A 16,513-nucleotide genomic window follows, 5' to 3' on the forward strand; every position below is an offset into this window, starting at 1 on the left:
GATTTATTTATTTTGTTGCCATAGCAACGAGAATTCTGTAAATTCTATTAATATTAAAATTTAAATAATTAAAAAATATTTTGTTTATTAAAAATTTATAAATTTACAATTTTTATAACTAAAATAATTTTAATAAACAAAAATATTTATAAATTAAAAAATTTCACAGAATTTAAAAAACAGATCTGTTGATATTTTTTCAATAAATATCTTCGGATAAATTTCCTGGAAAATTTCTCTTACAGATCACCCCAAGATTGATCCAAACAGTTGTTATTTATTATTGAACAGCATAAATTTAAGTGTGAGAAAATAAATTCACGTTATACTCAAAGACTTGTCTTTTTTGTTCCGAGCCATTCGTTTTTTGTACAGTCTATCGTGGGTGCGTTTCATTTCCAATATTTCCTTCATTTCTTCTTTGTCGTCTTCCTGGAATTTTTAATTTTTATTTAACTCTTTTGGAAGATTTTATAAATAAAATTCTTGGGAATTAAAATTGATAAATAATAACAACTTACTGACTGATGTAAACGGAGTACCAGAGCACGTCTTCCATCAGACATTGGTTGAGAATAGTCCATTAATTTTTTTAATCTTTCAGCAGGACTTACGCCTCGTTCAACGACCAAGACAATTCTTGCCCACTAAAAATGTTATTTATTTTTTTACGAAAAATTTATTTTTATAAACATTAAATAATTTTTGTAATAAAATTTAAATTCCAAATTTTTTATTTCTTCATTTATTCAAGTAAATAAAATATCAATAAAATTTAAACTTTTTTTAGGGCAGTTTGAATCCAAAAAAAAGAGAAAAAAAAAAAGAAAAATTTTTTGTCACCATTTTTTTTTTAAATCCAAATTTTTTTGATGCTCCACAAAAATTCTTATAACTTTGTAACAACATGATATTTTTCAATAATAATTTAGGAGAATTATCTTTAATGTTTACTTTATAAAACAAAAAAAAACCCGATCCCCAAATTCCTTTCTTACCCCAGTCAAAAAAATTCCCGAAAATTACCTTTAAAATAAAAAGAAAAAATTTTAGTTCATAAACTCTCCGTTAGATGGCTACAATTCTCGTATTTAGAATTCTAAAATCTGAGTATTTAAATTATTAAAAAAATCTGAAGGATTTATTAATTTCTAATAAATTTTTTTAATTGTTAAATAGAGAATTAAATTTTCTACAAAAAAAACTCTCTTATGATTTTTTAGTATTTCTCAAAAAAAGCCCAGAATTTTGACTTTAATCTTTTTTAAATCTAAGCTTTAAAAATTAAAATGATTATTAATTGATACTTTTAAAAAATTTCTAATTTATTTTTCAATGTAAATATTTAGATAAAATTTAAATTACAATATTAAATATCAATCAATAATTATTATGTCTACTACGAAAAAAACAATGAAATGAAAGTATCGACTTATTGAGTCATAAAACAAATCAATATACTCAAACAATAAATCCTCAAGATATAACTCCAATAAAACACCCAATTGTCCATAATAATAAAAGTTTGTCAAACATACAAGTATGCCAGCATGTGAGTTGTTTCTTAAAATCCGTCCTACATTACATTACATTACATTACGAAGGAGTTTACGTAAACCGAGTTCTACTTTCTCAAAAGTAAAACAATATTAATATAAATAATCAGAGCTAAAAACTAAAAAGCTTTTTTTATATTTATAACTTGAACTTGAAGATGCTATTTATAAGTGTATTAAATTTGAAATGGTTGTTATTTTATGTAAATTACCTGTCGCTGCCACTCGTTGCGGGTCTCGGCTATTTTCTGATACGTGTTACCCATCATAGCGATTAACATATTTACCAGCAATATTGCTACTATCGCCATGTAGACTACAAACAGGCACTGGAAATTGAATATCAATCAATTTTACACATTATTATTATTATTATGATTATGATTATTATTATTTTTTTTTTTAAATAATAATTATTAAAAAAAATTTATTATTAAAAATTATTATTATTATTATTATTATTATTATTATTATTATTTTTAACGCGATTGAAATTAAATTAAAAATTAATATTCTGACTAAATTATAAGAGCTAGATAAAAATTGATAAAAAACCTTTTTTCTAGAAAATAAAAAAAAATGTCTCTTATAATTTTTTTGTACCTCTAAAAGGAAGCCCTTAAATGACATTAAAAATTTTTCTCAACATTTGGTCTAATAAAATTCTCTAAAAATCAAATTTTAAGTTATTATTACTATTATTTAATACCTTAGCTTCCATTTCATAAGCAGTGCGCTCAAATGTACTGTAATAATCGCCGAAATTTGATAAACTTATTAAAAACATAGCCATTACACTTTCCATTGGTGAGGGCATTGGGTTACTCACAGTGTCATCGATACCCTCTGGTGTTTGCGGATCGTCGAATGATAAGTATATTATATAGTATGCTAAAATTGATAAAGAATTATTATTATTTATTAATTGTTATCAATAGTGATGTTACGTTTTTCGCCAGATAATACTTGCATTGAATGAACTCATAAAGTTTATATTTACATTATAAAAGTCAGATTAGTTAATCGTGTATAAACTTTTTTTCCGGGTTAATGACACTTAAAATTTTAACAAATTGAAGGAATTAAAATTTTAAAATGTCTAAAAATTTTTTTTAATTAATTTAGTTTATAAAAATTTATAATTAATTTATTGAGAATTATTTTTTTTAAATATTTTCTTGCTACTTAATTTTTTTTAAATATTTAAATAAATAAATTAATATTTTAATTAGCTAGCTATATTCATCCTAAATTTCAATGAATAATAATTAAAAAAATAAATCTCACAGCAACACCAGAAGCAACTGGCTCATTAGCAACAGGAACTTCCGAACAAGTATTGATAGAAGCTATGGATTCATTAAACGAAGATACGAATTTACTGCACAGACCCGTTAAATTACCATCTAGTGACACTACCAAGTCAGAAGAAACTGACCAATCAGCCCCGTCAGCTCCATTAGAACCGACAGACAGTGCTCGAGAAACTTGCGATCAAGACAATGAAATAACAATCAAGTTGAAGTTCATCAACGACGACCAAAAAATAGTAACTGGCCGCTTGAAGGAAATGTTGAGCGAATTTAAAAGGTATATTTTATAAATTTCGTCATTTTCTTTTTAATTAATTGACTAACCGTCAATTTTCGATTATTCAATTTTATAAATTTTTTATATATTGTTAATTAAAAAAAAAAAAAAAAAAAAAAAAGATCATATAATTTGATGAAGAAATTAAATTAAATTTGACATTTAAAAAAAATGCTTTTTTAATTAAAGTATTGTTAAGAAAATAGACGCTCGTAAGCTGGTTTGATGATAAGTACTTAGGCTGCATTTGAAAATGCTTTATCTCTAGATACATAATTAAGAAATGACCTTGTTGTATCTTGTGAACTATTGACATTTTTAAAGATATAAGCTCATTCCGATGTTACACTCATCGAGAGCTTTCATTTGAGTACCCACATCAATTTTTCATATATTTCATATATTTATATATGAAAAATATATCAAAAATGCATGTGGGTACTCAAATGAAAGCTCTTGATGAGTGTAACATCGGGATGAGCTTATACCTTTAAAAATATCAATAATTAAGAAGAAAATGTTGAGCGAATTGAAAAGGTATATTTTACAAATTTCATAATTTTCTTTTTAATTAATTAACTAACCGAGAATTCCAAACAATGAATGCATTTTTAGATATTTTTAATAAATTATCCACCTTAATATAAAAAATTACGTCAATCTTAATTACACCATCAACAAAACGATCTACCGATAGTAATATATATCCATCATTAATCTCTTTTAATGATAGTGAAAGCTAACTTCTATTGTTACGTATCATTATCACCTATCAACATCATAATTAGTCAGTACATTGACGATACAATTAATTCCCAGCGATAAATCATCGAATAAAGATTGAAATTTAAAATTGTTAACTACGTTAACAATAATAAACATCTTGCACAATTTAACCCAAAGATAAGATCATCTGCATTCCTTATTCCTCGTAATTCGCACTGACCTTGGCACAGTAGAAGAAAGGCGACACAGTACTACATTCTGCAATCGAATATTATAAATCGTATCATTAAACATTGTTGTCCGCACAAATGTAATAAGGAATGAGCAATGAGCAGTAAGCATGTCAATGTTAATTAATAATCATCGAGACCTAGATCATAATTGTCAGCGTTTAGCTAATGTCGTATATTACTATGACTGATCAATGATCATTGATCAATAATCGTAATCATGGTGACGGGATCCGAGATCCAAAGCTTGGTACGGAAAAAAAGAGAATAATTTATTAAAATTGCTGTTTTAATTCTAGTAATTTTATGCAATAATAAAAAATTGACCCAAGAGAAAAAAATTAAAAAAAAAAAAATAATTTTTCAGAGCTTGAATTAATTTTTACAGCTTTTTTAAATGAAAAACTTAGCTGGTATTTAAAAATAATAAATCCTAGTTATAAATTAAATTTTTCTGCGAATTGTCAACATAATTTTTCAGTGAATAGCTTGAAAGTAAAATAACTAATAACAGTTATTTAAAATCTGATCCAGTGAACCTTGATCTTTATGGTTTCTCATTTAACCGTATTAGTCTGACTAATTATTCACGGCGTTTGAATGATGGGGAGTAATTTACAGCGTGATCTAAGTCAACACCGCCTTTGGTCACCTCTCAAACGATTTAACGGTTTAATGTCCTTTCTTAATGTTCCTTAATGTTCAGCTCTATGCTCCGTGCATAATGTTAGCATAACATATTCTAGTTTAGTTCTATCTCCATCAACCCTCCGGCCTGAATGCCTTTTATGACCTAAATATTAATATTGAATAAACTGTAATGTATGCACGCATAATATATGCACAGGTTTGTAGCTAAACATTTTTTTTGTCAGACGAAATTTATGAATATTTTTTTTCGTAGACTGAAAAAAAAAAAATTAAGAGGATAATTCTTGAATAAACACCAAATATTTTTAAAGTAAGTAAAATTAAGTTAAATAAAAAAAAAAAATTATTTTTTTACTTCAATTAAGATGATGAAAATTTTCAAAATGATTTTCTTGTTTTATAAATTTTTTTTTGACTCCTTTTTTCGGTATTTTGTCCGCAAAATTTTAAAAATTTTAGAAAGAAGAAATTTTCTTGAGACAAAAAAATTATTTTTGACAAGGAAATTTGATTTCATAATAAAAATAAATAGTTAAAACTGACTCTAAATAAAAATTAATTGACCAAAAAAAAAAAAAAATAGATAAATATTTTCTTTTTAATTTTTTTCTCAAGTTAATAGCATTTAATTTAGAGTCAAGAACTTTTTTTTTTAAGTCAAAAATTTTTTTGATTGTCAAAAAAATTTAATCTAGAGTCAAGAATTCATTCTTTCTATGTCCGTCTAAGCTCACAGATATTTATAAACTTTTATGAGACCTACCAATTGGACAAAATAATGCTTTCCGTGAATTACAATATTGAGGACGCAACGCTAGATTACAATTAACACCGGGTCAGTAGATCAATTTTCGTTGTCTAACTTGCGTTGTAATTTGTAATTTATGGTTGAGTTACAAATTGTAATATTAGGTTACACATTAAAAAAAAAATTTTTTTTAAATAAAAAAAAATAAAAAAAAAATTTTTTTTTAAATTAAAAAAAAAAAATAGAACCTTGAGAAAATCCCATTACGAAGACCAAGTAGATAGAGACGAATCTCAGAAGGTCTCCCATTATCATGCGGTAGATCATCACCACGAAGGGTCCGACTGTTTTGAACCCTCGGCAGAAGAAAAGAAAATATGGAGCCGTTGTCAGCATCACCACTACGGCCAGAATGTCTTCTACTTTGTCTTGGCAAGCCATCCTTAGAATTGGAAATGACAGAAGGATGCAGCAGGAGAAGAGGAACATCACTCGCGATGGCGCTGTCATCTGAAAAGTTCATTTATTTTAGATAATTTTTTTTTTTGTGGTTGTATTGTTGTCATAAATTTGCAGAGCAACCAGATTTTCAATGAACATATTGAGACCCAGGAAACGAGCTTCTCGTAGTGCTGCTGCGATGTATAAGATTGCGCCGAATTCCATGAAAACTTCACCGGTGAGACGGATTTTCGCTGTCGAACTCTCTAAGCGCATCAGTCTGCATTCTTCTGTTAAATCTTCCCACCTAATTATTTACAAGCTTTGTTATTTTCTTGAAGATTAAGGGTTAAACGCACTTTAAATTAGAAAAAAAAAAAAAATATTTTAAATACATGGAAAAAACGACTATGTAAAATTTACAGAAAATAATCTTCAAAATTTCCACAGTATATATTCTTTAAAATTTACAGAAAAAATATGTAATTATTATTCGTGAGTTTACGTGAAAAGTACGTTTTTTTTGTAAATTTTTTTGTAAAATTTACATATAAATTCTATGAAATCTTCCTGATTGAAAAAAAGTATTGAGACAAAGAAAAAAGTATTGGTTTTCTAATCAATCCGATACTTTTCAATACTTTTTTTTATTCACGGCTATAAGAATATTATGTGATCGTTGGAGAGTAACTTCTTAAATTAAAATTATGTTTGATTATTGATTAAAAATCTAAATAATAATCTTTTAATAGTAAATTTAAAATTTTTATCATATGTGAAGAAATTTTTTTTTTACTGATTATAAAAAAATAATTTGTCTTGAAGTAGACTGTAAAAAATGAGAAAAATTAAAATTTTTGAAAAAATTAAAAACCGTGGTATAAATTAGTTTGCAATGATGCTGACTCAAATAATTCTTTTTAATTAATTACAATAAATTTTTAATAATAATAACAGAAAAAGTTATATTATAATTACAGACTGAATTTATTAAATTTAGAGATTTATAATAACAGAATTTACCACGTAAAAATAACATAGTAAGTTCTGTAAATATTAGATGAGTCGACTTATAGATAGAATTTTGTAAATTTTACAACGTATTTTTTACGTGCAGCCTTTTAAGTGCGCATAACCCCTTAATTACATTACCAAAAACAAACATACCAATTTTCCGTAAACCCCCAACTGGGCAAAGTCGGCAGCAAGTCAAGAAACGACTCAGTAACGGCATACTCAGCCTTACTTCCAGTTTTATCATCCTCTCTATGATCCAAGGAAACATCCGATCTATTAAAACTTTCTCTAGAAGCATTAGAGGTCTCACTGAGAAGCTTACTAGCATTCAAGGACATCTGAGTAAGAAAATTTTTCAATTCCGCAGACGTCAGATTTGCGTTTGCAAAGTTTGACGTCAAAGAAGTTGCCAGCACGTCAATCAGCTGAGACAGTTGCGAAGGCTCTTGATTGCTCGCGTCAGTTACTGAATCCGTGTAGGCCATGGTCGATTTAGTGGCATTTGGAGCTGCGGAAGATGAAATAGGACCTGGTCGAAGTGTGAAGCTTATCAAGGACAGGACGAAGTAGAAGCAGAACAAGAAGAACTGTCGGTAGAACCTTGACTTTATGAAAGTGTTCCATTTAGCGTTCAATAGGTCCACTAACACGCCGTCCATCAGCTCCAAGTGTTCGTCCTTTTCTCCGAAGACCACCAGGTTCAATGCGGAGTTGTTGTTAATTGTTCCAGTGTTCACGTCTATTGTGTCTACCTGGCCCAAGGGGTAAGCTGCGCAGGTTATGCTGCCAATCTGCCAGTAAATTTCACGTTCTATGTTCATTATGTGGAAGAACATCTCGATTCGCGCTAGTTTTGCTGCTAAAGTCAAAGGAGTTAGCTGTAAGTTGTTGCGGATTGGCAAAGACGCTCCGACTTCGTAAGCCATGTCGAAGGTTGCCTGAAAATTGTCAGTTTTTAAATAATAATAATAAAAGAAAAAATGAAATTTTTTCAGATTTTTTCAAAATCTTAATCATTTTTTCGTATCTTTAATATTGAACCCAAAATTTTGAATTTAAATATTCTAATCAAACACTTTTTGAACGGCTTGTAAAACATTTTGTTAAGGAGATCCTTTCGCCATCAATGTTAAATAAAAAATATTAGATTGTGCATAAAATTAATTTTTATCTAATAGATATTTTTTAAAAATTATTTTGAATTAAAAATAATTCTTTTTTAGTTATTTTGAATCAAAAATTCATAAATTAAAAGTTTTCTTCTAAACTCAATTAATTTTTGGATTTTTCTATTTTTCTATTTTTTTTTTTTTTTTTAAATTTCAACAATTAATGCCTCATATACTATTTTTAAATTTTATAAATTTTTCAAAACTGACCAATTTCTGATAAATAACCAGCATGTGCAGCACAGTATTTCCATTAGTGTCTTGTTTGTCAGGATCGGCGCCTCTGGCAAGCATCAACCGATAGCACTCTTCTTGGCCCAAGCAGGCGGCGAAGCTCAGCGGATATTCACCCCAGTAAACATATCTATTAAACACCAAAGATGATTCAATCAATGCATCACATTAGCTCTACATATGTCGTCATAAATCCATTATCTACGACTATGAAAGAGCCTAGCATTAGCGATCAGCCGATCATGGCTAAAATAGTCATCTGGATAATTGCAACTTGGAAAAGTTTGTGAATCATACCCGTCGTAATTAGTCTCGGTAGTTACAGAGACCCATTCATGATCCAGGCTGTCAGATCTCGAAGCTTTCTGGTCTTCTGGGCACATAAAGTTCCCGAAACATCGTTCGTGGACGTCCGCTCCGCTGTCCAAAAGGTACTTCACCATAGCCGGGTCCTCGTTTACTATCGCGATGTGCAAGACGTTTTCGCCTTGAAATAGAATGAAATAGATCTTTCCATCTGATTTTTCTTCATTCTCAATTATCGTGCACTGATAATGTAATTATTGGTTAATGTTGTGATTAATCATCAGTCATAATTACCGTAATACTCATCGCTGATGTAAATGTCATTAATAAGTCGAGGATAGAAGCGCAATAATCGTTTTGCCAGATCTGCGTGGAGAGCTGTTGCATTCAACATACACAGATGCAATATTGTTTCTCCTACCGCTCCCCGCTCACTCAGATTCCAGCATACTTCTCTGTATTTACTTTTGTCTAATTTTAAATCAAAGTATTTATAAATTTATTGTTTGTTTGTTTAATTCATCTATTTTTACTTTCTAATTTTTTAGTCAAAATTTGATCCTGTTTAATTATTATTAATAAAAAGAAATCTACTAATTTTGTATGTCTGTATGTATAAAATTGTTTTTTTTTTTTCTATTTTTTCACAATCAAATGCATAGTAAAAAATTTTGTGTCATTGAGTCAAAAAATCAGTGTTAAAAATTTTTTTAAAAATTTTTAAAAAAACCATCGAAAAAAGGGTAAAAAATCGGATTTTTTTTCTGAAGTGTGCCAATTTACAATTTACGATTTTTTTATTGGTTTAAAAAAAATTTTTTTATATTTTTAAAAAATTCTAAAAGGCTAAAAAAATCAAAAAAATTTTTTTAAACCACCGCCATTGTGTGAAAAAAAAATTTTTTTTTTTAAACGGCTCGTAGTGCGATAATTACATTCTTCCTTTTTAAGGATTATTAATTTTTTTTCCATTTCAGGTCACTGTAAGGATTGATATCCTGCACACCAGAATGTGCCATTTTTTCATCAGTTCCCACTTTGCCGATCTGCAGTTTTTAGAAATCTAATTTTTTTTTTTATTTTATTAATTTTTTGTAATATTCAAATACCAATCAAAAACTTATAAAAAAATTGATAGTAATTTTTTTTTTTTTTTTTTTTTATTGTGACCGAAAAAACACCTCAAATTTTCCCTTAATTGCTTTATATTTATTATTTGAAATATATTTGTTTCTTTTTTAAAATTTTTTTATTGTTTTTCAGTACTATTGTCATATTGCGTCAAAAAAATTTTTGATAAAAAATTTTATGTTGAATATTTAAAACTTTTTAGTGTTGATTAAAGAAAATTAACGAAAAAAAAGAGTTTAATATTTAACAAAGTTTTTAATAAAAAATTTTTTGACGCAATGACCCAAAATTTTTTACTGCGCATATTTATCTCGTCGTTTTTATTTATTATTTTTTAATTATTATAAATGTAAGTACTTTTTATCGACAGAAAAGCTTAGTAGCGCCATCTGTAAAGTTTCTAATGAATCATTTTTTATTTCAACGTTAAAGAAGGTTTCTTCTATTTGCTTCAATATTAAATTTCTTCGCAAAATAACGAACTAAAAAAATGTATTTCTTATATTTATAGAGAAAAATTCTAATAAAAAAAATAATTTCAGCGACTTAACATCAAAGTAACGTCAAGAACTGTCGGAATTCCATAAACATCCGTCTAAAACACTAAAATTAGTTGTTACTTGCCTATTTTACTATCATCGACGATACTGTCATCGATATCTTTGGTAACGTCATAATCCGCGGGATTTTCCATGGCTTTGAAAACAGGTAACTAAAAATAAATAAAAAAAGACAACAAACATCTCTTCCAGAGCCCGAAGTTCCAAAACAAGGAAATAACTTGGTTAAATAAATAGCCCGGAAAAAATTACCATCTTGTGGCGTGGGCGATCTTTGTTTCTCAGCATCACAAGCTTCGCGATAGGAATCCAAGCGCCTTTGCCCTTGTTATAGAGAAATGGCTCGACTTTGGTCCTGATCGCGTGGTCTAATTCCGCGTATTGCTTCGTTTGAGTTGCTCTTTTCATCATGTCTACCAGCAATCCTCCACCTGGTGAAATTCAAGGTTAACATCGTCTAAATTTCATTAATAATATTTATACTATTTAATTTATAGAAGCTTTTGCATCAAGAATCCGAAGAATGACTGCGTCAATTATTTTTACGCTAAAATTAATTCAAGTTAATATTGAGGCACTTGACGGACAAATTCAGACATGACTCACGCAAACCAATCACACCCACGTATTATGTACAAATATCCGTACAAATATTTTTTGTGTAAACAATTCAATAGTCGTGTTTGATTTTTAACAAAAATTTTAGCAATTTTTATTCACCTTTTAAATCGACTAATTTGTAAAGCAAAATCGATGAAGTGTCTGTTTGTTTTTTTACTGCACTTGCGACATTGCTTTCTGTATTTCCCATTATTTATTATTAATTATTATTGTTTATTTACAAGCGACACATTGGCGATTTTTTAAGACAAACTTCCAACATGGTTCCCACGCGTAAAACGACCATCGATCAAACAATTACTGCAACATATATTTATTTAAATTAAGGAGGTCCTTTAATTCCCTTAAATTAAAAAAAAAAAAAATATTAGATTATTTATAAAATTAATTTTTATCTAATAATTAAATTCTTTATTTATCTACTAAAGTTTAATTTATTCTTCACCCCTTTCTTCTTATCTAGGATCGTCCTTAATGAATTTTTTATTTCAATATCTGTTCATTTTTATTTAATTTTTTTAGAACTTGTAATTTATTAATTTAATATTTTTGAATGAGATCAAGCCATTAGATTTTAAAGAAATGTTCTAATATCGTATGAAACAACGTGTTGTTTTGACATTGACGACCCGGTTATATATATATATATATATATATATATATATATATATATATATATATATATTCACATCTATATCTATCTGATATGAATGCTTTGAGTCAGTAACATGTGTATTTATTTTTTCAACTCATCAAAACAATTTTTTGGCATTCTTTTTGCAAATTACACGCTTGCTTTTAAAGATCATTTAATTTATTGTTATGCAGAAGTCTTTTTTTTGTCTAAACTTCACATCTGAGTAAAAAATATCCGCAAAAAATCTTTCAATTTACTAGAATAAAAAAAAATTATAAAAATTCGTGTTTTTATTTATAAAAAATTATTTTTAGTTTTGTTTTAAAATTCTAAAAGTAAAATTTTATTTTTTATTTTCTGAATAAATTTTTGGTAAAAATATTTAAACTCTTGAATAAAAATTAAACTTTGAGACTTTTTATAATTTCAAAAAATTTTTGACTTTAGCAAAAATGAGCACCGAAAAAATTAAAAAAAAAAAAAAAATTTTTTAATCTTCATTTTTTATCGCATCAGAAAAATCAGTAATTAAATTTTTTGTGTTGATGTATTAACTGATTTAAAATTTTACTATATTTTATTATTTCATCTGACTATTATTTTTATAACATATAAAAGATTAATAAAAATTATTATATTAAAATTGTTAATTTTTTTGAATTTTTAATAAATATAGAAAAATACTTTTCATAAAATAATCATTGTTATTTTTTTTTAAATAAATAAAATTAATAACTATAATATTACACCTAATGTACATTAAACTTTTCGAATTTTTTAGCGTATGTGCGTCTCATACTTTTTTCTTGGCTCACAAAACTTGCGTTGTTGCCATAGCTTTATTAACGTATCCCTTCCTCGGCTACTCTGGTCTAGGTAAATTTTTCATTACTTATTAATAAATATCTGTGAAACTGTGTGGTAATTATCAATGAAATTATTTTTAAAAAATTGTTTAGTTGTTAGTTAACGTTACTCTAGTTTTTTAAAAAGATCCTAAGAAAAGTTTCTGAGATATAAAAATGTTTGTAGGTAAACTTTTAGATATCCCGTAATGTATAAGAGCGTTCAAAACTCAAACTTTAAAATTAAATATCTCTGAAACTAGATGGTCAAAAATTTTCAAATTGCGCCAATCGATGAAAAATTATATGAACATTCTGCCAAAATTAAAAAAAAATCCTAAGAAAACGACTTTGGCGAGGGTACTATACCTTAAATGGCCATTAAATTGAAAAAATGACCGAAGGTCATTTTTTCCAGTTGGTCAATTTACTACTATCCTTACCACAGTCCCCGCAATCTCCTTATTTGAAATTTTGCTAGTATCTCGATATGTTAAATATTTTTGCAATTTAATAAATTATTAAATTATTAATAATAAAATATTTTGAAAATTTTTTTGCCAAATTTTAAGAAAAAAATTTTTTTACGCTCTTTTGGCATTTATCTCATCGTTAAAAAGTTTAATTTACTCCAAAAAAAATTAATAAATAGTTGCTAACAATTCCTAACCATTTACTAACTATAAATGTATACTTTCTTTTCAAAAAATATTTTTGAAGTCTCCAAAAATATTTATATTTAATAAATTAACTAATTTTCAACACAAATTAATTTAATAATTTCTTTTATCAGTATAATTATAATTATACTGTTAAAATAAATAATTGACTTCTTCAGTTTAAATAATAATTGCTCCCGAACGTCAAGTGTTTAGTGTCTTAATAAAATAATAAAGTAACAAAACGAATTAGTCATACGCAAAAGAAAAAAAAAAAAAGAAAATATATAACACATGCTAATACGTTTTTTTTAGCAACAAACTCATCCAATAAATTCACCAAGCAATTAATTACTTTCACAACTGGGTCAAGATTATTTTAAATTGGATACGTACTACATATATATAATAACACCGAGAATAATTCATCGTTATATATAAAATTTAAGTATCAAATAGACCACCATTATATTGCATGAAAATAATACGTACAATACACAATAAATATATAAAATAATTCTATACTTTATATTTCTTCTCATTCATTCCGCGTTCTTTAAATTTGCGGAAAGTATTCTATATAGTTGCGGGCATAAATCATCTCTTCTCTTTCTTCTTTTCTTCTATGTATGTATATATAAATCATACGTATTCTTTAGAGCGCGATATATTCAAAGTTATTAATACAACTGTTTGTATTCACGATAGTCGAGTGTGTGATTCTTAAATAATAAGTTCCAAGTTTAAAGTCGATGTCGGTGTCCGCGGAATGTTGGAATGTTGTACGTTAAAAGTCAAACTCAGCTACAAAATCAAAATAAAAATAAAAATTTAAATAGTTATAAATGTATGAAGCAATAACTTAACAATTGTACTTACACTAGGTAGTGAAAATAAATACAAAACATTTGCAGGAAGTAAAATAGATTGACGGCGAGAAATTTCGCTTGGAATTTTAACTATTTGTTAACATATATTGTACTTAAAAATTTTTCGGTGATTTTTAATTGATTTAATTATCAATAAAAAAAAATGCAAAGTAAATTTCTTTTTTTTTTTTTTTTTTTTTTACAAAAATAAAAATGTTTAGATGAAAAATTAATAAAAATTATTCTGAGCTTAATAATCTAAATTTTAATATGTTTTTTCTACAAGCGTCTCTATAATAATTTAATTGATTAAAAATTTTAAATTAAATTAATTTTAAATTGTTTAAAGTATTTGTTATTAATTTAGCATTCAAAACTAATTGAAGCTAATTAAAATTTATTCCGAATTTTGGGAGAAAAATTTACGATTTTTTACCGTGTAAAATGATTAAAATTTAATTGAACATAAAAAAATTGTAAATAAATAATCTGAAGGTCGGCTGTCACTGATGAATTAATAATTACTCGTTATATATTGTACATAATGTGGAAAAAAAAAAAAATAAAAATAAATATTGACTTAATTTTTATTATTAATTGATATATGATGCATTAGGTGCGCGGTTGATTTATATTACTTATAACTTGTTTATATTTGTATATATGGATATAAAATATAAAGGATTAAGCGAAGCTATTAAAAAGCTCTTTAAATGTACATTAAATTAGTGGCCTTGTCAGTCACAGTTTAAATTCCGTCATACTTGTATACGCATGTTGTTTTAATTCAGACGCCCGGCAGTTGTAATTGTAAATAAGACTCTCATCTATCGTATTATATATACGTATATGTGTACATGTGAGTTAAATCACCGTTTGCATAATTCCGTGACAAATTTAATTGCCGTAGTTTGAATTGACGGCAAATTGCACGTCGATTTATTATTAGCTTGTTTGTCATTGTTAATTTTATTTTTTATTAAAATTTTCATAGGAATTTTTCCTTTTTGATATTTTCAATTTTTTAGAAGGATACAGGAAAATTTCAGGTCTTTTTAACATTTAGATAAAGATTTTTTATCAATAAGCGTGAACTAAAAAAAAATTATAAATTTGTAAATTAAAAAAATTAAAATAATTATTTAGAATTAAAATCAAAATTGTAAATAAACTATCAAAGATAAAAAAAAATTATGACCTTTTTTATAGAAAATTTAGTTTCCCATAAAAAATGTCACTTATCATTTTTCTGTATCTTCAATATTTCACCCAGTATTTTAATTTAAAATTTTTATTCTTAATTTTGAATTAAGTAATTTATATGGAAGAATTTGCAAAGATTTAAAAAAGATTTAATCTAATAATTAAAAAAAAATTAAAAAACATTAGTTTTTCGGGATATTTAATGAAATAATTATAATGTTTACATCTAGGTAGATAGAAATTTTTCTTAATAATTAAAAATAAATTGGATCAAAAAGTTAGTTTTAAAAAATTCCACTAGGTGGCTACGGCTCTCATAGTTAGAATTGTAAAATCTAAGTATTTAAAGAGTAATTCAGGGTGTTATATTTTTTATCAGTCAATTAAATGTTAATAATTATTTAATGAGTAAATTTTCCGGAAATTTCCTCAAAAATATTATTAATTAATTTTAAAATGCATAACAAAATTTTTTTATAAATATCAGAGATAGGAAAAATTGATCGAGATTTTTTTGTAGATGATGAATTTTTTGTATCAATTTTTAGACAAAATTTCAAATTTTTCAAATGAAAATTATTAAAGTAAAAAATTTTTCTTTAAATTTAAAATTTTTAACTTTTCTCAGTTATAATTTTTCTTTACCGACTGCCAAAAAAATTCTTAAATTATGAAACAATTATCAGCCGAAGGTAAGAATCTTTTAAGTCAAGATTTAGAATTCCAAGGTAAGCAAAAAATTCTTAAAAAATAAAACAATTATCTTTACAAAAATAAACATTCTGACAAAATGAATAAAAGTAAAAAAAAAAAAAAAAAAACAAAAAGAAATTATTCCAGTCCAATTACCACGAAATACTTGCCACTCAGACGGTACTCAACACTGCGAAAAAAAGATTACGTCTTTCAGATAAAGTTTAATTTATAAAAAATATTTCATTAATTACTCAGCGATAATGACCGATGACCTCACTTGGGATTGTCACAACAAATTCCCGGTATCAATAGCAACAACAACAACAAAAAAAAAAAAAAAAAAAAAAAAAAAAAAACCCAGAAAGTGCGAGAATTTCATTGAAGAAAATCCAATGAATCATTTTTAAAAAATAATGGTGAATGCTGATAAGACGTAATGCATGCGAATGGTTAGTAATGTCAGTTATGAGCATAAATTCCGTACAAATATACAAATGATACAGTCAATAAAGAATTTTATCTTTATCGATATTATTATCATTGTATACATATATGGTTAATGTTTATTCATATTTTTTTTATTAATTTATTATCGATGCCTGCGACCAGGAGAGATGATTTCAG

At 26.3% G+C, this 16,513-nt stretch overlaps 1 protein-coding gene across 2 annotated transcripts; it reads right to left on the bottom strand.

The window, feature by feature from the left end:
- Positions 1-154: 154 nt before the first annotated feature.
- On the bottom strand, positions 155-16,363 carry Nan (transient receptor potential cation channel subfamily V member nanchung). Of its 2 annotated transcripts, none has more exons than XM_074257552.1 (13): positions 16,043-16,363; positions 10,612-10,790; positions 10,424-10,511; positions 8,963-9,139; positions 8,660-8,849; positions 8,339-8,492; positions 7,110-7,897; positions 6,084-6,249; positions 5,750-6,011; positions 2,266-2,447; positions 1,769-1,885; positions 522-647; positions 155-432 (listed from the first exon to the last, which is right to left on the bottom strand). In XM_074257552.1, exons 2-13 carry the CDS (start codon positions 10,768-10,770, stop codon positions 319-321), a joined length of 2,523 nt encoding a protein of 840 aa, XP_074113653.1. In that variant the 5' UTR covers positions 10,771-10,790; positions 16,043-16,363; the 3' UTR covers positions 155-318. The 2 variants fall into 2 exon arrangements, with proteins under 2 accessions (XP_074113653.1, XP_074113651.1); XM_074257550.1 differs by lacking the exon at positions 16,043-16,363 and adding an exon at positions 11,080-11,237.
- Positions 16,364-16,513: the final 150 nt, after the last annotated feature.

This window comes from Cotesia typhae, unplaced genomic scaffold, assembly GCF_013202065.1.
Source record: "Cotesia typhae breed Kobodo isofemale line unplaced genomic scaffold, CoteBio_Ctyphae scaffold_45, whole genome shotgun sequence".
NCBI lineage: Eukaryota > Metazoa > Arthropoda > Insecta > Hymenoptera > Braconidae > Cotesia > Cotesia typhae.